Raw genomic sequence first — 20,841 nt, forward strand, 5'->3', positions numbered from 1 at the left:
GGTGGAGCCAAGGCTGAGGGGGACCCAGAAGGGTCCAGAGACTTGAGTGAAATGCAGTTCCCAGCTCGCGCCTTAAAGGGGTGCCTGGTCCCGCCCCCCACTCTGGGAGTGTACCGATGTCAGGTAGAGAAGCAGCCACCGAAAGGCCTGGGAGGCAGCGGTTGGGGGCGGCCACTCAGGACCCCTCTCCTCTGCCTTTGCATCTCCTTGTTGCTCTGGTCTGTCATTCTTCCCACTGTGCTCTGGGCCCTTGTACGGCCTTTCCCCCACCCTCCGGGCTCCCCACCCTGTCTCTCAGCCCCTGACCGTACTCTGCACCCCTCAAGTTCTCTGATCCCCGTGGTCTCCCTCTGTTCTCCCTCCCTTTGTTGCTTTTATCTGCCTCTGGAGCGGGGCGGAGTGGGCACCCTTCAGAGGACTTCGGGTATCTCAGCCCTGCTGGATACCCCCCCCCCCCACCTCAGCTCCCTCTAACAGGAGGCCGTAAGATTAACCTGAGAGGTCCGTGGCCTGTGTCCTCTCCAGGCATCAAGGTCACCGTCCCTGACGGGCTTCCTCCTGGAGACTGTTTAACCTCGGGGCTCTTACCTCGAACTCAGCCAAATTGCTTTGAGCTCTTAGGGGTTCCCAGTGGAGTGGTGATGGCGTCCCTCCAGGTCACTCTTAGAGCACATGTCCTGTGTGCAGTTGGTGTGGGGCTTCTGCTCTTAAAACAGGGCCACCCTGATCAGATGTCCCCGGGAGGGACTCACCTGCCTCCCTCATGAGTTAAGGCATGCTTTGGGGGCCTGGGGTCGCCAGATGGTGTCTGACAGGCTGTCTCCTGTTTCCTTTTCTCCCAGATGGAGACCTCACAGACACCGTCAGCGGCCCCCGCTCCACTACTTCGGACCCGACCAGCAGCAAAGCTTCCACCAAGAGCCCCACCCAACGCCACAACCCCTTCAGCGAGGACCCGGCAGAGACCGTGTCCTCCTCCGACACCACCCCAGTGCACACCACCTCTCAGGAGAAGGGCGAATCCCACACTCTCGACCTGCCAGACACCTGCACGGAGCTCGAAGTCATTAGGTCAGCGGGCGTTGGGGGGACATCCGGGTGTCCATCGCGTCGGCTCTCAGCATCATGTTTCGGTCCTCGCGCACCGGGACTGCACCCCCAGGGCAGACTGGGATCTTCCTGTAGACTAAGGGGTTCTCCAGTGGTTCTTGGAGCAAGAGGAAACAGAGGGCCTGAGCCCAGAAGGTGGTGTGGCACGGACGACAGCCGTGGCTGGGGCCACGTGTGGGCTGCGGGGACATTTGTCCAATTCATCCAGGACCAGAAAACCCCTTCACACTGGAATTCTAACAGTCCTTGGATGTCCCTGTACAGTTTCTGAGATGTGTACTGATTCTAGTTCAGCATGGCTTCTCGAAAGTGGCACCATCAGGGGGACAGGGACCTACCTAGAAGGGAAGGAGGAGGTGCAGGACAGACTGGGGAGCTCTTGGCCCAGAGCCTTCCGGGCTCCCCCACCTGCCCCGGCTCCCGCCCCTGAGACTCTCAGCGCCAAAGAAGCAGATGTGCATGTTGTACCCTCCAAGACTTGCTGGCCTGAGGCAGGAGACGGGTCCCACCCTGTAAGCTGGTTCAAGGCCTCAGTTGCTTAAATGGCTCAGACCTGGGGTCACCCTGCCGGGCCCATCCCAGCCCACTTGTCCCCAAGGGAGTTTGAGCTCAGAAGACTCCGAGTGCGTTTCTGGTTGAATTATCCGCGGTGATACCTGATGGGACGTGAGGTCAGCTCAGGGGCCACTGGCCACATTCCAAGGGAAGGGCAGGGTTCGAGGCACCATCATCCTGACCGGCCACGGCTTGTGTTTGTTTCCAGAGCAGCTCGCGCTGCTGTGACGGCAGCTAGAATTCGTAGGCCTTGCTCAGGGGTTCCTGCCTCTGCCGGCAGCGGGGCTACCTCAGGGCCTTAGCTGTTCTTGCCCCCTGGCCTAGGGCCTCCCACCCGGCACTGCCCAGGACCACCGAAGCTCCCTCCTGTGCCCTCGGAGGTCACACGCCCAGGATCACCGCCTTTGACCCAGCCTGTCTCATTCGCCAGTTCTGTGGCGCTCAGATGGTTAATCTCTCCTTGTCCCTACCGTCCCAGGGTCACCAAGAAGAAGAAAACCGGCAAGAAGAAGAAGACGAGGTCGGATGAGGAAGCCAGTCCACTTCACCCCGCCTCCACCCAGGACACCGGTGCCCGGCGGGGAGACGGCGACAGCCTGGTCAGCAGTCCAGGCCTGGGGCGGGCCTCCCCCGATGCGACCATTACGCCCCCCCAGGAGGAGGGAGAGGGGCCCGGCAGCACGGCGGAGAGCAGCGAGCTCTCGGAGCCCGGCCAGATGGGCCTGCTTATCCCCGAGATGAAGGACACCTCCATGGAGCGCTTGGGGCAGCCCCTGAGCAAGGTGATCGACCAGCTCAACGGGCAGCTGGACCCCAGCACCTGGCGCTCCCACGTCCAGTCCCCAGACCAGTCCTTTCGGACCGGCTCCCCCGGGGAAGCCCCGGAGAAGCCGCCATTTTGCGACTTTAGTGAGGGGCTTCCAGCCCCAATGGACTTCTACCGCTTTACCGTCGAGAGTCCAAGCACTCTTACGGCAGGTGGCAGCAACCATGACTCTGCAGGGCCGGGCCAACCGCTGCATGTTCCTGGTAGCCCTGCGACTGCTGGCCAAGAAGAGGGAGGAGGAGGAAGAGAGGGGCAGACGCCTGGGCCCCTAGAGGACGCCCCCCCCAGGGAGGCCCCAGAGCCGGGGACTCAGGAGCCGGACGCCAAGCTGCCCCTGGTCGGGGAGGGGCCTGAGCCGGAGCTGGAGCCTGGGACCCACGAGACTCTGTGCCAGCTCAAGCGAGACCAGCCCAGCCCGTGTCTGAGCAGCGCGGAGGACTCCGGGGTGGATGAGGGGCAGGGCAGCCCCTCCGACATGAGCCACTCGGCAGAGTTCAGGTGCGCAGGGCTCTCCATGCCGCTGGCCTGAGGGACGCTCCCACCCTTGAAAGCCAAGGACAGGGGTGTCTGTCCTCCAAAGTGTAGCTCCCGGGAGGCCTAGCCTGGGCTGGGAGGCGGGATGGGGTGTAGGACCCCACACAGTCTGGCTCCCGGGCAGAGCCAGCGCCACGACAGCCACGCTCCCTCTGCATGCCTGTGTGTCACTGTGTGTCGTGTCACCTCCCACCCCTGCCCTCGCCTGACACCCTTGCGCCTGTCGCTCTCACAGAGTGGACAACAATCACTTGCTTCTGCTGATGATCCACGTGTTTCGAGAAAACGAGGAGCAGCTCTTCAAGGTCAGTCCCGGGAACTCCAGGGCTAGTGGGACAGCGCAGGCCCGGAGTGGGGCAGCAGGTGGGAGCTGGGGAGGCCTGACCCTCCTCTGTCGCGGCCCCGCAGATGATCCGGATGAGCACGGGGCACATGGAGGGCAACCTGCAGCTGCTCTACGTGCTGCTCACGGACTGCTACGTCTACCTGCTGCGGAAAGGTGCCTGCCGCCCCTGGGCCCAGCCGAGGCTGAGCGTGAGGCCTGCCGGCCGCCCTCTCCCAGTGCCCCCGCCCCCGGCTCTCGGCCGCCTGGCGTGCAGTGGCCAGAACCCTGCCCGGCTGTGCCGCCAGCCACCTCCGCGGCCCCGTGAGACCCGAACACCCCACATCACTCTCCTCCGTGTCGGATGGCAGGGCAAGGACAGGGCCACTCTCAGAGAGAGACGGGGTCTTAGAAGGTGGGGCAGCAGGGGGAAAGAGACCCCTGTGGGTCACAGGCCTTGGGGTCTTCTCTCTCAGGGGCTGCGGAAAAGCCATACCTGGTGGAAGAGGCCGTTTCATACAACGAGCTTGACTATGTGTCGGTGAGTGCGGGCTCGGCGGTGCGCATACACCGTGGAACGGGGCTCCTCGGCCACCCGCCGGCAGAGCTGCAGAGGGAGGCCTGTCCCCGCCGGGCCTCACCGTGAGGCGTCAGCTTCTCTTAGAGCAGCTTGTGCCTGTGGTGCTGGGGAGGAGAGCCGAGTGGAGGACGCCCCTTCATCCCCCACATTTCTGACCGTCCCTCCCCGACTCATGCCAGGGTCCCCGGCCTCTGGGGCTTTACCCTGTGGCGCCTTCGGTGTGTGCTTCCTCCCCCCCAGCCAGCCCTTAGCCCGGCCACGGCTGCCTCTTCCTCCAGGCAGCCGCCAAGCCCGGTGTGCATGTGAAGGTCTCGTTTCTGGCAGGTGGGCCTGGACCAGCAGACCGTGAAGCTCGTGTGCACCAACCGCAGGAAGCAGTTCCTGCTGGACACGGCCGACGTGGCCCTGGCCGAGTGAGTGACACGCCCCCGACCCCTGCCATCTCCCTATGTATGTAGGACTGGAGAGCGGCCTGGGGGTGGCGGGGGAGCAGCAGGACACACAGACGTGGCAGACAGATGTGTTCCCTCTGGAACCTGCGGGGGTGTGCAAACACCCTGAGCGACACGTGTTGTCTGCTCGGGCGACCTGAGACCTGAGGTGGCCACCAGAGAGGAAGGGGGCTGGCGTGAGTTACTAACAGGAAAGAAACACGAGCCCCACCACTGGGCCACAGGTCTGGGCTGGGCCTGAGCCACGGGGTGCCTATAGAAATGACTTGTAATAACCAGGCGTCATTATATGGACTCGGGTCCCACCTGCACTGCCAGCAGACCACAGGCCCCCCGGGCCACTGAGAGCGGTTTGGCCTTCCCCAGGTCCCTGTCAGATGACAGCAGACTGCTGCGCATCACTGCCCCCCCCCCCCGTGCCCCCGCTGCCCTGAGCTCCGGTGCCAGCCAACTCCCTCCCCAAAGTTTCTGGGAACCCTCCAGGCCAGGATCCTGTCTGGTTGAGGGGTGGGCCCCCCGCCCCGGGCCTCTGACAGCAAACCCCACTCCCTGTGTAGGTTCTTCTTGGCGTCTTTAAAGTCTGCCATGATCAAAGGCTGCCGGGAACCACCTTACCCCAGTGTCCTGACTGATGCCACCATGGAGAAGCTGGCACTGGCCAAATTTGTGGCCCAGGAGTCTAAGTGTGAGGTGAGTGCCAGGAGCAGAGGGGAGGGGTCGTCCCTGAGTCCCCGAGAGGCCCGCTCTGGTGTCAGGATGAAGTCAGGTGCTGCAAATAGAGGTCTTTAGCCTTTCTCTGTCCCCCACCGGGGAGGAGCTCTCCTACCCCTGGGTCCTGTCCCCCACCCCGCTGGAGGTGTGCCCTTGCTTCCTCAGTGGCCTTTCCTGGTGCTGGGCCGTCAGTGAGCCGGGCCCAGGCCTCACCGCTCTGTCTGCTGCCCCTCCCAGGCCACTGCTGTCACTGTGCGCTTCTATGGGCTTGTCCACTGGGAGGACCCCATGGACGAGTCCCTGGGTCCCATCCCCTGCCACTGCTCACCCCCCGAGGGCGTCATCACCAAAGAAGGCATGCTGCATTACAAGGCGGGCACCTCCTACTTGGGCAAAGAGCACTGGAAGACATGCTTCGTGGTACTCAGGTGGGCACACCTGCAGCACCGGCCTCGGGCTCAGCCTGGAGCTTCTGGGACCGACCGCTGAGGAGAGAAGCCTGAGGGACCTCCTCACCCCCACGAGGGTTTTAGAGCCCACCTGCCTTGGGGTATTAGAGCTTCTGTGTAAAGGCTGCCATCTTTGGGGCCCAAGGAATCCTGGGGCATCAGGTGTAGATGTGGGCTGGGCTGTTGCCTCTCACTGTCCCGGGCTGCAGAGGGGGTAGTGTGCCCTCCTGTGCCTCTGGTTCCTTCTTCACCCTCCGTTTCAGTCCCCAGCTTGCACGGTGCCTCTGGGATTTGGGCTCCACTTGGCTCTCAGTTCCAGGGCCAGGCCTCACCCCTGCTCTTTGGTGCCCCTGCAGCAATGGAATCCTCTACCAGTACCCCGACCGCACTGATGTCACCCCGCTGCTCTCGGTGAACATGGGGTGAGTGCCCTGGCGATGCTGGGCTGGGCAGGTGTGGGGCCTCCTGTCGCCCCCCCACCCTGCCCCAGGGTGAGGACTCTGGCTAAGCTTGTGGCCCAGCACTCCTGTCCTCCCTGGCTTGAGCTGGTACCCGCTCCTGTCCGTCAGTTCAGCCCACCCCACTCAGCCGCACCCCATCTGGCAGCCCTGACCGGTCGTCGGGGGTCTGCTGATCTCTGAGGGGCTGCAGGATCCTGAGCCAGGGGAGGAGGGGTGGTTTCCTGTCAGGGAGGGAAGGATCTGGTCAGGCAGAGGAAAGGATCACTCCCCCAGGAAAGTTCCCAACCTGATGGAAGACGGACGCACACATGCTTGGAGACAGCCTGGGGCCCCAAGAGGGAGTGTGAGTGCATGTGCCCCGATAAAGGGAGGCCCAGAGGGGCGCCTGGGTGGCTCAGTGGGTTAAGCCACTGCCTTCGGCTCAGGTCATGATCTCAGGGTCCTGGGATCGAGTCCCACATCGGGCTCTCTGCTCAGCAGCGAGCCTGCTTCCTCCTCTCTCTCTCTCTCTCTCTGCCTGCCTCTCTGCCTACTTGTGATCTCTCTCTAAAAAAAAAAAATAATAAAATAAAAAAAAATTTTTAAAAAAGGGAGGGCCAGAGCCTGGAGCCCATTTTCCCCCCTCTCCTGGCCAGGCCACAATAGCTAGGAGGGTCCTGGTGATTCTGGAAGCAGAAGTTATTCCACAGAAAGGGGTGGGCCTGGCCAGCAGCTACCAGCCTCTCCTGAGAGTCTGGGGTCTGCACCACCCGCCCAGGTTCCCCCGCCTCTGGGACGCGGGGGCCGGCGTGCCGTGTCCGCACACCCTGAGCCGCCCCTGCCTCCTTGCTCCCCTTTCACCCCTCCTCGTCTGGCCCAGGGGGGAGCAGTGCGGTGGCTGTCGGAGAGCCAACACCACGGATCGGCCCCACGCCTTCCAGGTCATCCTCGCCGACCGGCCGTGCCTGGAGCTGAGCGCTGACAGCGAGGCCGACATGGCCGACTGGATGCAGCATCTCTGCCAGGCCGTGTCCAAAGGGGTGAGCGCCCCTGCCTACACTGTCCCCCGGCCTCCCGACCCCCTGCGGCATCCCCAGGGCCCTGGCCCAAACCCTCACGCTCAGGGAGCAGCTCCTGGGAACCAAGACGGGGACATCCAGGGAACAACAAAGGAACGGACCCTAGAGCTCAGGACACCCCCACCTCCTCCCCTGTCCCCACCTGTGCTTCCGAGGTGGGCAGAGCCTTCTGACCCCTGGACAGAGGGGCTGAAGGGCTGGCTGGGCCGGAGTGTGGTGTCCTGGTGCCAGCCAGCCCGGAAGAGCTCCAGCTTGCCTCTCCCCTCCCCTCTGCCCACGCCCTTCAGGTCATCCCCCAGGGGGTGACGCCCAGCCCCTGCATCCCCTGCTGCCTAGTGATCGCCGCCGACCGCCTCTTCACGTGCCACGAGGACTGCCAGACCAGCTTCTTCCGCTCCCTGGGCACAGCCAAGCTGGCCGACGTCAGTGCTGTTGCTACGGAACCGGGCAAGGAGTACTGTGTCTTGGTGAGCTGGGTGGTTGGGGGAGGGGCGGGGGAGGGGGTCTGGGGGGCAGGCCCTGCAGAAGGGACGCTGCCTCTGCTCACCTGGGGACCTGCTCGCCCCAGGAGTTTTCCCAGGACAGCCAGCAGGCCCTCCCACCCTGGGTCGTCTACTTGAGCTGCACATCTGAACTGGACCGATTCCTGTCTGCACTGAGCTCTGGGTGGAAAACCATCTACCAGGTACCTAGCTGCCCAGGGCCCCGAGGAGGGAGTGGAGGCTCTCCCTGGGGAGGGGAGCCCCGCACAGTACAGAGGCAGGAATTGGGCCTGGGGACAGCACCATACCCATAGCTCTGGGACAGACTCCGGCCCCCGTGACCCTGAGGCCACAGCTCATAGTTGAACTTGGGAAACGCCGCTGCTGACCTTGTTCCCACAGTGCAGGGGGACCCAGGGTTCCCACAGCTGCCCGAGAAAGCAGGGTCCTGGACCAAAGCCCTCAGATTACCCCGGAACCCCCACAGGTGGACCTCCCCCACAAGGCCATCCAGGAAACCTCCAACAAGAAGTTCGAGGACGCCCTGAGCCTCATCCACAGCGCCTGGCAGCGGAGCGACAGCCTGTGCCGGGGCAGAGCCTCCCGGGACCCCTGGTGCTGAGGAGGAGCCAGTCGGCATCCCGGGGCCAGGAGGGGCCTGCTAGCAGCACCCGCTGTCCCCTCCTGTGGCTTGGGGCCAGGGTTGCCCCTGTGTTCCATGGCCCACTCCCGCCCTGGGGGACAGAAGCACTGACGGGGGCTCGAGCCAGGGTCTCTGCCCTCGCAGGGATACAGAACGGGTCCGCCACGCTCTCGGGCTTCCCGCCCGGCCGGCGGTGACTGGAGAGCGCTGGGGCGGAGGGTCTGAGCCCTATGGGCTCTGCGTACGCGCGCGGCATGTACCATGTACGGATGCGTCTGCCTCTCCAGGGTGGCGGTGAGAGTCAGGCCGACTCTGCGGGGAGCAGAAGGACTGAGAGGGCAGGAGTCCCCTCTTCCCCTCCTGGGTCAGGGGTCCCAGCCAAGGCCTGACCATCCTCGTTCACTTTTGAACACTCAGCTGGCCGCGCAGGGAAGCCGGACGCTGGGGCCGCCATGCATGCTCCCTCGCTAACACGGCCCCAGCCGCCCTGCTGTCTTCCAGGGAGGGCGCCCGGCTGGGGGCTGGGGTGGGGGGCTGGGCAGCCCCTCCCTGGCTGCCCGGAGGCCCTGTGTGTCCAAGGCACCCATTCTCCCCAGACTGCAGTGCCAGGAGGACCCAGGAGTCAGGCTCTCTCCTCCTGCCGGGAGCAAAGGAGAGGGGGGAGGGCTCGGAGTGGGGCAGAGCCCCCCAGTCTGGCTTCCCGGCAAGTGCCTCCTGACTGTCCCCTGCTTGGCTGGAGCCAGACCCCCTGGGGAAGGGGTCAGATGGTCTGGGTTTGGGTTTTGTTTTTGTTTTTTTTTTTTTTTTAAATAAAATAGACACGTTATATTGCCAGGACTTGTCACTGGCCCTTTGTGACCGGGCTGGGAGTGGGAGATCTCTGCACCCCCCGCCCCCACCGGCTGCCTCTCCCCTCCCCGTCTAAAGCCGCTCAGCCATTCATTCCTGATTTTCTTCCGTCAGCTGCTGTGTGCTGACGCTGGGCGCCCGCTCACCCACTGCCCCGGTGCTGCTCTCTGGAGCTCAGGCCCTGAGGGGTTCTTGGCCTGACTTTTGCTCTTATTTCCTGCAGTGCCCAGGGGAGGGGAGGACACTCCTCTAGTCCCAGGGCCTGTCTCCACGGCCAGCCTCCCCAGCTCTGGGGGCGAGGGCCAGGATAAACCCGAGAGTCCAAGCTGCCCCCAGACGGCTTGTTGAGCTACTACCCTGGGGGTTGACCAGAGGGTGCTGCCAAGCTTAACAGGTGCAGGCAGAGGAGGGGAGGGGAGCCTGAGGCACTTGAGCACCTGGCAATGCCCACCCCCCCCCCGGGCCCTCACACCTGGGACAAAAGGAGTGGGTGCTGGGAAGGGTGGGCATGGAGGCTGTGGAGCATGGCGGCTTCGGTGATGCGGGGTGTCCATGGCAGAAGGGATGCCCTGGGGACAGAGACCAGGGTGGTGCTGGCTTCCAGGGGTGTGAGGTCCCTTCTGACACAGAGCCATTTCCACACCAGGGCCTCTCCTCCAGACACCTACGGCCCAGAAGGGGCTCCCACCAGAAGGGGGGCAGGACTGGGGGGCAAGTCCGCATGGGGTGATGACCAAAGCCTCGGGTCACTCTTTGAGACACACGGCTCAACGGCCCTGAAGTCATCTGAGGCAGGGATGGGGAGAAAGGAGCCAGAAGTTGGGAGAGGGGCGAGTGGGGGGGAATGCGAGCCATCCTTTACCGGGAAGAGCCCTGTGCTAGGTGTGCTAGGTGTGCTAGGTGTGCTGTTCATACATCTCTAGCCCTCCAAAAAACCTCTGAGACAGATATTAATATTCCCAAGTTACAAATAGACTGAAGCTAGCAGGGGGAGTGATTGCCCAGGGTCACACATGACAGCGGAGCCTGGGATTCAGAACCAGTTCCACAGGGCTCGAGAAGCCCTTTGCCGCCTCTGCTCTCCCTGACAGTGGAACCAGAGACCCTGGGAGCTGGGCTGGAAGACTGAGGCTGGGGAAGGGGAGCCGCAAAGACGGTGCAGGGGGTTGAGGGTAGTGGCTGCATTGCCCGGGCATGCGGCTCCGGGTCCCGCCCTGGGCTCTGAGCTGCAGCAGGATGGACTAGGCCAGAAGTACCCTTTGCCCCAGGGTCAGAGGAAGGGCAGGAGGACAAGAAAAGCTGGAGGAGGTGTCCCTGCTGACGGGCACCCTCTCCCCCGCCCCAATCAGCCTCCTGTCCCAGGTGACCTTTTCCCCAGATCCCAGGGTCCAGGCACACCCCTGCTGGGAGGTGTGGAGAACAGAGAGAGCTGGGATTGGTCCGAGCCAGCGGGGGCGTGTCCCGGGCTCCGCCAGCCCCAGTGGCGGAGCAGAGCAGGTGGACTCCCGAGATAGACCAGGGGCCACCCGGCCTACCGACTGGGACCTCTGCCCACCAGACATGGCCCCAGGCCCCCTCGATCCCCAGCCCTGTGGCGGGGCAGGGGTGCAGAGAGCCTAAGCGCCCCCACCCTAGGGCCTGTGCCCAGGCCCCTGACCTGGGCACGGCCAGCCTCAGGAACAGAGGCCATGGAGACGGTTGCACCAGCTGTGGACCTGGTGCTGGGCGCCTCGGCCTGTTGCCTGGCCTGCGTCTTTACCAACCCCCTGGAGGTGGTGAAGACGAGGCTGCAGCTGCAGGGGGAGCTGCAGGCCCGCGGCACATACCCACGGCCCTACAGGGGCTTTTTGGCCTCAGTAGCAGCTGTGGTCCGTGCAGACGGGCTGTGTGGCCTGCAGAAGGGGCTGGCCGCCGGCCTCCTTTACCAGGGCCTCATGAACGGCGTCCGCTTCTACTGCTACAGCCTGGCGGGCCAGGCTGGCCTCACCCAGCAGCCTGGTGGCACGGTGGTCGCGGGCGCGGTGGCTGGGGCACTGGGAGCCTTCGTGGGGAGTCCTGCTTACTTGGTGAGTGCCTTGTCTCCAACCTCCACCACCCCATGACCCAGCTTTCCAGTGGGGAAGGGAGGGTGGGCGCCTCTGGAACCTTCTAGGCTGGCTCTGGTACTAGGCGGGGTGGGGACGTTCCCAGGAACATCTCTGCGTGGGGGTTGGAATCTGTCCCTGGGTGCAAAGCCCCGGAGCCTTGCCCCATGCTCCTTCTCCTGGGGTCCCTGCCCCACTGGGCCTGAGTCAGGGGAGGGGATAGAGGGTGACAGGGCGGGTGCTGGCTCAGACCCAGTGTGGACGCCCGTCTTCCTTTGTGGCCCAGCAAGTTCAGAATAAGCAGGGCCTCCGCGGACTAGGCCAGAGGCTGAATAGTCACCATCCCACTTGGTCCTCGGAACAGTGGGAGCGGGCAGGCTGGGAGAAGGTCAAGTGACTTGCCCCAGGTCACACCAAGATGTAGACCCAGGCCGACTGCAGAGCCTCCCCACCAAACCCTGTTCCCCATGCCCCCTACACAGTGGGTGTGGGCTCGTGGAGGTCTGAAGGTCGGGCCGCTGCTTGTCCAGTCCCTCTGTCACATCTGTTCCCACAGGTCAAAACGCAGCTGCAGGCCCAGACGGTGGCCGCGATGGCCGTGGGGCACCAACACCATCACCAGGTAGGGACTGTCCCTCCCCAGAGCCTCCTGGGCTGGGTGGGCTGGCAGGGGCTGCCCAGTGACCCAGTGCCTTCTCCCCACAGAGTGTTTTGGGTGCCTTGGAGACCATCTGGCGGCAGCAGGGCCTGGCAGGGCTATGGCGGGGCGTGGGTGGGGCCGTGCCCAGGGTCATGGTCGGCTCAGCCGCCCAGCTGGCCACCTTTGCCTCTGCCAAGGCCTGGGTGCAGAAGCAACAGGTGAGGAGCCAGGGACACCCGTGCCCACCCTCAGACACGACAGAATCGGGCCCTCTGCCTCCGTTCTCCCTGTGTGGGCCCTCATCCCATCCCAACATCTCCTGCTGGACGCCCACCTAGGCAAGGCCAGTGGGGGGGGGGGGCAGACAGGGCCCCTGAAGAGAGCTGAGGACCCCGGCTCTGCCCTTGTGCCCAGCAGGGGTGGGGGCCGGAGCCCTGACGCCGTGAAGGAGCTGGGCTGGGGGAGTGGCTGGAGGGGCCTGGGCTGCTCCCTTTCCCGCAACTCTTCCAGCCCGCAAGTATGGGAGGGTAGGGTGGGCGCCAGGGGGGTGGGGAGATGGCAGCGGCTGCAGGGGTCAGAGCCTGTCCCAACCCCACAGTGGCTCCCGGAAGACAGCTGGCTGGTGGCCTTGGCTGGAGGCATGATCAGCAGTGTCGCTGTGGCCGTGGTCATGACCCCCTTCGACGTGGTCAGCACGCGGCTCTACAATCAGCCCGTGGACGGAACTGGCCGAGTAAGCAGGGGAGGGTGCAGGGGGGATGCGGGGAGCTGGAGAGCATGCCCCAGTGTGCGCGCGCGTACACACACACACAGCCAGGGACGCGCAGATGTGTGACATACACGCAGACACACCGATTTGGCCGGTTTGCTGAGCACTCACGTCCCCGGCACGGGCTAAGCACTTTATTCTACCCTCACAACCACCTTCATTTTCCTGCTGAGGAAACGGAAGATCGGGGCCATCTAGTGACCGGCCTGAGGTCACCCAACTAGGCCTGACCCCACGGCCGCCACGTACCGTCGCGCAGGTTGTGTTCAACACAAAGGTGCCCTCCAAAGGCTGAGAAGGGGACAAATTCCACTCGCATGCCACTAGCCAAATCTTGGGCCCCGGGCATGGGCTGTGGCTACCTGGAGGAAGAGGTCTCACCTTAAATGTCACAGCCTAAGGGGTCACCTTTATGTACGTTGCCAGCTTGGGGACAGTCTCTCTGCTGATGTACGGCAGGGGCCCCTCCACACAGACACACGCCCACTTGTACCAGCCAAAACCCCATGACCCCTGCAGTGACCCCCACCCTGCCTCTGTCCCCAGGGCCAGCTGTACGGTGGCCTCGCCGACTGCCTGGTGAAGATCTGGAGGCAGGAGGGCCCCCTGGCCCTCTACAAGGGTCTGGGCCCAGCCTACCTGCGCCTGGGCCCCCACACCATCCTCAGCATGCTCTTCTGGGATGAGCTCCGGAAACTGGCCGCGCGGAGCCAGCACCAGGGCACCTAGGCGGCATCCCTTGTCCCCATCTCCTAACACAGCCCGGGACCCGGGAGCGACGGCCCACTCCGGCTGGGAATGGCCGTCTCAGAGCAGGCCACAGGCCCAGCCCCGGCCACACGACCAAGGAGAGTGTGGGCAGCTCTGGTCAACCCAGACCCACGGCCCACTCGGGGCCGGAGCTGCTTGTTCTGGATCACCAGCTGCTCTGTTTTCTGGCAAGTTCTCTTCCCTCTGCCTGGGTTACCTCATCCCGTAGCCTTACCCGTGACTATAATAACCGCTCCGGGTCATGACCGTTACCCCGAGTGGGGTCACTCGCACGCATCGGCTTGCTTGGTCCTCAAACAGTGCGAGATGGTGAAATCCTCTCTTAGCAGGGGACGCTGAGGCTCACCAGGTAGGAAGCCACACAGCTTTGAAGGGACAGAACCAGGACTGGAACTTAGCTCTGCCCAGCCCAGACTGGTGCCTCTGACAAGAGCCAGGACCATGGCGGCTGGAGAGCCTGCGTGTCACTGTGCACATGGGGAGGCCTCAGGCTTCCATCAAAAAGCCCCTCAAGCCAGGGGTTCAAACAACAGATGCTGTCCACACTCTGGGGGCTGGAAGTCCAAGGTCAAGGTGTCAGCAGGGTTGGTGTCTCTGAGGCCTCTCTCCCTGGCGGCCCAGGGTCCTCACACGGTCTACCTTCTGTGTCTGTGTTCGAATCCCTTCTTCTAGGGACACTGGTCGTGCTGGACTAGCTCCTGCCCTAATGTCCTCCTTTTAACATAATTCCCTCTTCAGAGACCTCATCTCCAAGTACAGTCACAGACTGGGGGTTAGAACTTCAGTGTACAAATGTGGGGGAGGGGAAGACATAATTCAGCCTGTGACATCCACAGAGAGCTTTTACGAGGGCCTCCTAGATGCCCAGCACTGTGGGCGTTTGCACAAATCCTCATGACCGTTCTGAAAGGGAGCTATCGCGATGCCCATTCTTCAGGTGAGGAGACTGAGGCCCGGGGCAAGGAAGTGACTTGCTTAGGGGAGTCGCAGAGCCAGGTGTCCTCATCTGGGGCCCTCTCCCTGAGCTGAAGCCACACTCCCGCCGCTGAGCGTGTTCCTCAGGGCCCCGCTGACCTTTGTGCTTCAGAGATGGACACCGAGTCCCTGGAAGGGACAGGATTGGCCCAGGTCAAGCAGCCTGAACCGCCTACCCCGCCACGCCCCATGTCTGCTCTTCCCAGGGGTACCCCTAGCACACACTCCAAACCAATAAAGTTTTCTACTTTGTTTACTTCAACGACTCCCTTCTGCTGGCAGCCTCCGGCTCCCCCACCCCTGAACCCCCACGCTTGGCTCTCTCTCCTCCATCTGGGGAAGGAGGATCCAGAAGTCTTGGGGCAGGCCAGCCGCACCCCACCACGTCCAACCGATGGAGGCCTGCCACCTAGCGGCCAGGGAGAGGACCGTCGGGGAAGGACGTGCAGTGGCTGAGGGAGAGGAGGGCCCCCCACCGGGATCTCAGCCTCAGGCTGTGGGAGGGGCCCTGCCTCCAGACCTCAGGCTGTGCGGGGGGACAGACCACCTTCCAGACCACAGGCGGAGGGGCGCCGAGCCTCGGACTGTGGGGACACCGACGGCCCCTTCCAGAACTGGGGCTGAGGGGCAGAGCCCAGAAGCAAGGCTGGGGGCTAGGGCAACAATGACGCCTGGGGCTTCAGGAAGGCGAAACAGTGGGCATCCAACTTGAGCGGGGACAGAGGCCAGGACCAGTGCTGGAGACGGTCCCCACGTCGTGCTGCCCAGATGTGGAGCCCCTGAGCAGCGGTTGGCTCTCAAGGCCCCACAACCCTGCGGCCCTGAAGGCTGAGGTCCCTGCCCCCCCTCCCCGCCCCTCTCCTCCCCTCTTCCCCCCTCCCACTTCTGACCCCACTCTTCCCGGATTTCTGATCCCCCACTTCTGGCTGCTCCCCTCCCCCATCTCCCCCCTCCCCCTCCCCCCTCCCCGTGTTCTGACCCCTCCCCGCCCCACCCTTCCCTCCATGGACACCTTTGCCCCATGACGTCGATCTCTCTGGTGCAGATCTGGCCGGAGGCTGGGGCTGCGGCTGATCCCAGCGGCCATGTTCTCCCTGCCACCCCTCCCCTCCTGGCTCCCCAGCCTCCCCTCCCTCCAGTGGGGCTCCGGCCTCCTCGACTCTGTCCTTCAAGGTGAGCGCCGCCTCCTCCTCCCACGCAGCGCCACCCCTGCCCCCCCCCCCCCCCCCCCCCGCTTTGGGCAGCACAGGGTGGACCCCCCACGTGGGTCTCCCACCGCCTCTCACCCCGCCAAACTCTCTCACCCTGCCAAACTCGCTTGCCCTCCCTCCTGCCCTCAGGCCTCATCGGGGCCAGTGGAGTCTCGGTCCTGAACAGCCTCCTGAAGGTCTACTTCTTTGTGAACTGTGCCAAGTGAGTGTCTGCCAATCCAGCCCACTCCTGGCCCCTCCCCTGAGTGCCCACCCCCCAGCCCAATCCGGCCTCCAGTGGGGAGGACTGGAGGGGTGAGAACTCTGTCCCCAGAGAGTGTTTCTGGGGGCCCAGGGCCGCTGCCTGGGCCGAGGCTGATGGTTCTGACCCTGCCCACGCCCGCTCTGCCCCACAGCAAGCCCAAGCGGCAGCTGGAGAAGCAGCGGCTGCAGGCCCAGTGGGCCTCCCTGGAGACTGTGCACCTGGCTGGGCTGGCCTTGATCCTGACCGTCCTGGGGGCCCGGGTGGCTGCCCTGGTGGTGCTTGAGTTCTCCCTCCGAGCTCTGTCCACACTGCTCTCCCTGGGCCAGGTAAGACTTCTGGCGGTGATGAGTCACTCCCCAGCCCTGGGCCCTAGTTTTCACCGGAAGCGGGGCGGGGGGGGGGGGCGGCGGGAGCACCCTGTCTCCTCGCCACCCCCTTTCTGTAAGACTGAGACTGGAGAATACAGATTGCCTCCTGGGACTGGGAGCACAGACCCCTGCTCACCCACTCTCGCAGTGGCCCTCAGTGGCCGCAGCCCCAGTCCAAGAAGAGAGCGGTGGTAGCTCCCGGCTGTGGCGCCCCCCATGTGCCAGGCAGGCGCCCACCAGCGACTTTGGGTGCGTCATCTCGCGTGTCCTCACAGTCCTAGGGGGTAAAGCTCTGCTGTGACCTGCATCTCACAGGTAGGGAGACTAAGGCTCAGAGAGGGTGAGCGACTTGTCCCTGGTCAGCCAGCAAGAGGTAGAGTCAGGCTTTGAACCCAGGTCTTCAAGTCTCCGAGCCACCAACCTTCAGTGGGTCCCAAGTAACATTCGTGAGGGAAATCAAGCAGAAAGAAATGGTCCCGGGAGGGCTTGACTTGAAGGCAATATTCCTTCTTGGGGAACGATTCCCAAGGTTCCTTCTGGCTCTAGCCTCCTACAGAGTGGTCTGTGTGCCTGGTGAGAAGCAGCCGGAGGCCTGAGCACCCCCAGCCCTCCCCACTGTGCCCCTCTTCTGCTTCCGCCCCGCGCAGGGCTCCGAGAGGGAGAGGCTGCAGCTGTACCTTGTAAGCCAGTACTCCCTGGGCTGTGGGCTGACCTGCGGCCTGAGCTTCCTGCAGGAGGGTGCCCCTCACCGCACCTTGAACTTACTGCTGGGCCTCTGGCTGGCCACCCTGCTGGGCACCGGTGCCAGGCGCCTCTGCCGCCATGTCTGCCAGTTGTATGAGCTACACAGCAGCCAGCACTACTGCGGGGTCTGCCTGGGCCTGCTGGCCGGCGCTCACGGCCTTCCCAGGCTGCTGGCCCGCGCCCTGGCTGTGGCCTTTGCTGTGGGTGACCTGGCAGCTGTGGCCCTCATCAACCGGGATTTCCCGACCACCTCGGATGCCGTGCGCTTCTGGACGCCGCTCGTCATCTGCTACGCCCTGCTGGTCATCTACATGCAGGGTAGGGGCCGCCACTGGGGTCCTGGGAAGGCAGCTGGGCCACACTCAGCACTCACATCCCGTGGTCTGACCTGGGTGCAGCACCATGCTGGGACCCGGGGAGGCCACCCACAGTTAGACCCCACCCCTGCCATCCCAGCGCGCCTGTCTAGCAACAGAAGCCACAGGGAACAACTCGGGGAAGGGTGTGTTGTGCTGTGGGAGCTCTGAGGAGATGGCGCTTGTATAGGTCCTAGCAGGGGGAACCAGACATGCCAAACCCCAGAGGTGAGAGAGGGCGTGGCACTGTCAAACAATTGAAAAAAATGGAGTGTGGCTGTCACCCCAAGGGAATGGGGAGAGGATGAGGCTGGCCAGCTGCATGGGGGCCTGATGGGGAGCCCTCATCAGCCCGGCTGGCCATCTGCTGAAAAACCACTACAGGTTTTCAGTAGGGGAGAGCAACCTGGTCAGATGTGGGCTGTAGGAAACACCATTGGCTGCAGGGGAGAGATGGGGCAGGACAGGGAAGTGCAGTCAGGCAGAGAGCAGCAGGTGCAAAGGCCCTGAGGTGGGAGTGAGCTTGGTATGCTTGCTGAACAAAAAGAAGACCTGGAAGGCTCTGGGATAGGAACAGGAGCAGGTCAGAGGCGAGGTGAGGTGGGGTTGGAGAGCCGGCATCCTATCAGGCAGGACCTCACCGGCAAGGTAAGGAGTTTGGAGGTTACCCCAACGCAGTGGAAAGTCCTGGGAAGAATGTAAGCAAAGGAGAGATTTCATCTTGTTGATCCGTTTAGAAGGTCACTAGCTGCTGAACAGACATGGAGTAGACACCTGACCTACAAAGTCAAGAACAGAAGCCAGGAGCTGGGACTAGGCAGGGCAGCAGGAGTGTGGAGGTGGGCTCAGGTGGGGATGTACTTAGCAGAAAGTGTCCCCAGGGTTTACCGAGGCATCAGATGTGGGAGTGCAGTGGTGGTGCCGGGGCCTCCTCCGCTTGGAGCTGGAGTGCTCCCCCACCCCCAGTGCAAGTAGAGCACAAAACAGCAGGAGGCTTGGGGGTGAGCAATGAGCCTAGGAGGCGGGTACTCAGAGAGTGGGGGTGGGGGAGGGAGGGTTGCGGGGTGCGGGGGTGGGGTGGGGAGCTGGGAGGTCCAGGCTCCGCTCCAGCTGGACCTGAGGTTGGGGCTCCAGGTATGGTGGCAGGCAGGGACAAGCACCCCCTTCCCCCCACCCCCATAGAGGAGCAGCGGCAGCACCCCGGCCTGCAGAGTCACGCCCAGACCTTGCTGGTGCGCATGGGCGGCCTCTTCGTGCTGCTGCTGACCGTGGGCAGCTGGCTGGACCTCCTGGGAGTCGTCCTGTCCCTGCTGGGCGAGCTCTGGTGCCTGGCGGGCAGCCGCACTCTGCTGGACCTTTGCCAGGTACAGATGGACCCTCCTCCCCGAGCGCCCCCCCCCCCAGACCCTGAGCCCTGCCCCAGACAGCTCAAGGAGTCTCAACACGCCCCAAGTTTAAGAAGACCTGGGATGACCTTTCTTGGGGTGGGGCAGAAGGAGCTGAAATCCCCTCTTTCTCCTGGTGTTAACCTTTGACCGCTCAGAGGTCCCGGGTTGGAGGAAGGGCCTGGGTAATGGGAGGCCTGAAGTCCCCTACCAGAGGATGGGGGAACTGAGTGGTGTCCTCCATCTTTCCCTCCACACCTTCCCTCAGGATTTTCCATCCCGGAGGCCGACAGTGTCTGCTGCAAGGGAGTCCCAGCCCCAGCCCTCAGCAGCCGCCCAGCCCCGAGGCCCAGCCCCCTCCTGACCCACCTTAGCCAGGACTCGGAGTCTGTCTTAGGCCCACCAGGCGCTTCTGGACGCGTTGACCCCAGGGCACTGCCCCGAGGCAGAGGGACAAGGCTGGCCCCCACCTGGAGCTGGAGTTGGGCGCTGGGGGCTCCTGGCAGGGAGGGTTGGGGCTAGCAGCCTCAGAAGGGGGGCACCAGAGGCCAGTGGGTAAAGCCCCGTTTTTCTCAGGATGGACAATGGGTACAACCCCCTGAGACCCTCCTTCCCCAGGGGTTTGGGGAATGAGGGAGAATTGCGTCCTCAGAATGACCCCTTTACTGGCTTCCCTCACCTCCTCCATGAACAATAATAAAGATGATTTTTCTCAACCTGTGCTTAGAATCATGAACATACAGAGAGGGAAAGAGGCTTTTCTGAGGCCACACAGCCCTTCTGGCTGGGGCAGGTTCCGGGGATACATGCGGGCTGGGTTCCCTGGGGTTCAGGAGTTCCATATTGATGTGTCTGAGGAAGCAACGGGGACCCAGTGGAGGACTCATGGTCCAGCACCCACCTGCAGTCGTGATGGACAGTGTCCCTGTCCCGTCTCAGCCTAGGCTGTCCAAGACCACGAGGGTCCTTGCCATCTCAGCCTCGTTCAGCCCTGTCTCTCCTGCAGGGCCCAGCCCAGGAGACCACAGAGTAACTGGGAAAAGGTTGGGTACCAGCTCCTCTGCTTACTTGCTGTGTGCCCTTGGGTGGGTCGCTGCCACTCTCTGAGCCAATCATAAGAAAAATGGCCACGTGTAAGGTGCTTACCACATGCCAAGCACTTTTACAATCTCATTTCGTTCTGACATCAGCCCCAAGAGACAATTACTATTATCCCTTTTTAACAGATTCAGAAACAAGCCCAGAGAGGTTATGTAACTTCCTCAAGGTCACAGAGCTAGTTAGTGGTGAAGCCAGGATTGGAGCCCAGGTGGCCTGCCCTGCAAAGTGCAAGCGCTTTGCATGCTTCCTGCTACCCTCTTCTCAGTGAAGAACTGAGGCCAGGGAAAACCAACAGAGGTGCACATAAAAAATATGGCCGATCCATTCCTGGAAGGTTCTGGAATGTGGTTCCAGTCACCTTGTGAGCAGAGTAGCCTGAGGCTATAGGGATTGAGGGTCCTTTCTGAGGAGGGGCCCCACAGGGCAAAGAAGACTCCTAGCTAGGGGGTGTCCAGGGGACTACGGTGGTCAGGTTGTCCGGGAGTGACAGAGGACACACCAGGGAGGTGAGGCGAGAAGGTTCTTGGAGGATTCCAGGTTCTGGCGAGCCTTGCTTCTCAGCAAAGGCCACCACGGTCACCCAAAGGTTACTGCTTCCAGACAGACAGCATCTGGTATAGGATTCTCTGCTCCCCACCCCCCGGGCACACCTGGGACACAGAGGCAGGCTGGCCCCAAAGTTGGACAAGGTGGCTTCAGCTCCTTCCTCCAGAAATGGCCACCTCAAACCCAATCTCTGATCCCTTACTCCCCCTGCTCTACCCCCAGGAAGGCCTCTCAGCTGCAAAGTAGCTGAGGTGGGGGGAAATGCCTGTGGTTGCCCCCTCCCCCAATCCAGGGGAGCCCCCCTCTGCCTGGGAGCGTGTTCAGTTCCCTCTGGGCAGGAAACTTGCCCCAGTCTGGGAGGAAATGGCTCAGTTAGCTGGGCACACGGCCAGCCCTTGCCAGACCCAGACTGGGCACTGGGTTCCGACTCAGGCCCAGTGTTTTTGCTGGAAGGTTCCCTGGCCTCCTGGCCCCCAACACAGCCAGAGACCCTGTGGGGACAGTGCTGGGAGGGGATTAGATTTGGCGGTCCTTTCCTTTTTATGGACACAGGGACCATTTCCAAACAAAAACTGAGCCACGTGGGTTGGAATAGGATTCTTTTCTTATCTATTA

General features: G+C 63.1%; 3 protein-coding genes across 5 annotated transcripts in view; all 3 read left to right on the forward strand.

The window, feature by feature from the left end:
- Positions 1-9,017, forward strand: part of PLEKHM2 (pleckstrin homology and RUN domain containing M2) — a 38,334-nt gene extending 29,317 nt beyond the window's left edge. For both annotated transcript variants that reach the window (XM_082685443.1, XM_082685444.1), the window contains 13 exons: positions 843-1,071; positions 2,144-2,989; positions 3,261-3,330; positions 3,434-3,524; positions 3,824-3,888; positions 4,252-4,340; positions 4,937-5,069; positions 5,328-5,518; positions 5,896-5,961; positions 6,860-7,019; positions 7,346-7,525; positions 7,627-7,743; positions 8,028-9,017. In XM_082685443.1, the coding sequence (XP_082541569.1) occupies positions 843-1,071; positions 2,144-2,989; positions 3,261-3,330; positions 3,434-3,524; positions 3,824-3,888; positions 4,252-4,340; positions 4,937-5,069; positions 5,328-5,518; positions 5,896-5,961; positions 6,860-7,019; positions 7,346-7,525; positions 7,627-7,743; positions 8,028-8,162 (2,372 nt within the window). In that variant the 3' untranslated portion in view covers positions 8,163-9,017. The remainder of the gene's footprint in view (positions 1-842; positions 1,072-2,143; positions 2,990-3,260; positions 3,331-3,433; positions 3,525-3,823; positions 3,889-4,251; positions 4,341-4,936; positions 5,070-5,327; positions 5,519-5,895; positions 5,962-6,859; positions 7,020-7,345; positions 7,526-7,626; positions 7,744-8,027) is intronic.
- A 1,392-nt stretch (positions 9,018-10,409) lies between these two features.
- Positions 10,410-14,527, forward strand: SLC25A34 (solute carrier family 25 member 34). The gene is made up of 5 exons (XM_082685485.1): positions 10,410-11,098; positions 11,673-11,738; positions 11,822-11,974; positions 12,355-12,489; positions 13,072-14,527. Exons 1-5 carry the CDS (start codon positions 10,721-10,723, stop codon positions 13,252-13,254), a joined length of 915 nt encoding a protein of 304 aa, XP_082541611.1. The 5' UTR covers positions 10,410-10,720; the 3' UTR covers positions 13,255-14,527.
- Positions 14,528-14,629: 102 nt separating this feature from the next.
- Positions 14,630-19,295, forward strand: TMEM82 (transmembrane protein 82). 2 transcript variants are annotated; one of them, XM_082685483.1, is made up of 7 exons: positions 14,630-15,104; positions 15,317-15,444; positions 15,612-15,684; positions 15,878-16,052; positions 16,742-17,156; positions 18,377-18,558; positions 18,848-19,295. In XM_082685483.1, the coding sequence occupies exons 2-7, from the start codon at positions 15,357-15,359 to the stop codon at positions 18,941-18,943; spliced, it is 1,029 nt and encodes a 342-aa protein (XP_082541609.1). In that variant the 5' UTR covers positions 14,630-15,104; positions 15,317-15,356; the 3' UTR covers positions 18,944-19,295. The 2 variants fall into 2 exon arrangements, with proteins under 2 accessions (XP_082541609.1, XP_082541610.1); XM_082685484.1 differs by having other exon boundaries at positions 14,630-15,060.
- The last annotated feature ends 1,546 nt before the right edge of the window (positions 19,296-20,841 follow it).

Source organism: Mustela nivalis (assembly GCF_964662115.1).
Source record: "Mustela nivalis genome assembly, chromosome: 10".
NCBI lineage: Eukaryota > Metazoa > Chordata > Mammalia > Carnivora > Mustelidae > Mustela > Mustela nivalis.

What these genes read in the sequence shown, in the direction of transcription:
- SLC25A34 (XM_082685485.1), top strand. Translation starts at nt 10,721, where the DNA reads ATGGAGACGGTTGCACCAGCTGTGGACCTGGTGCTGGGCGCCTCGGCC. An exon ending in GGCACCAACACCATCACCAG is followed by an intron (nt 11,739 to 11,821) that starts GTAGGGACTGTC and finishes TTCTCCCCACAG; the next exon opens with AGTGTTTTGGGTGCCTTGGA. An exon ending in CCGTGGACGGAACTGGCCGA is followed by an intron (nt 12,490 to 13,071) that starts GTAAGCAGGGGA and finishes CTCTGTCCCCAG; the next exon opens with GGCCAGCTGTACGGTGGCCT.
- TMEM82 (XM_082685483.1), top strand. Translation starts at nt 15,357, where the DNA reads ATGTTCTCCCTGCCACCCCTCCCCTCCTGGCTCCCCAGCCTCCCCTCC. An exon ending in CCTCGACTCTGTCCTTCAAG is followed by an intron (nt 15,445 to 15,611) that starts GTGAGCGCCGCC and finishes TCCTGCCCTCAG; the next exon opens with GCCTCATCGGGGCCAGTGGA. An exon ending in CACTGCTCTCCCTGGGCCAG is followed by an intron (nt 16,053 to 16,741) that starts GTAAGACTTCTG and finishes CGCCCCGCGCAG; the next exon opens with GGCTCCGAGAGGGAGAGGCT.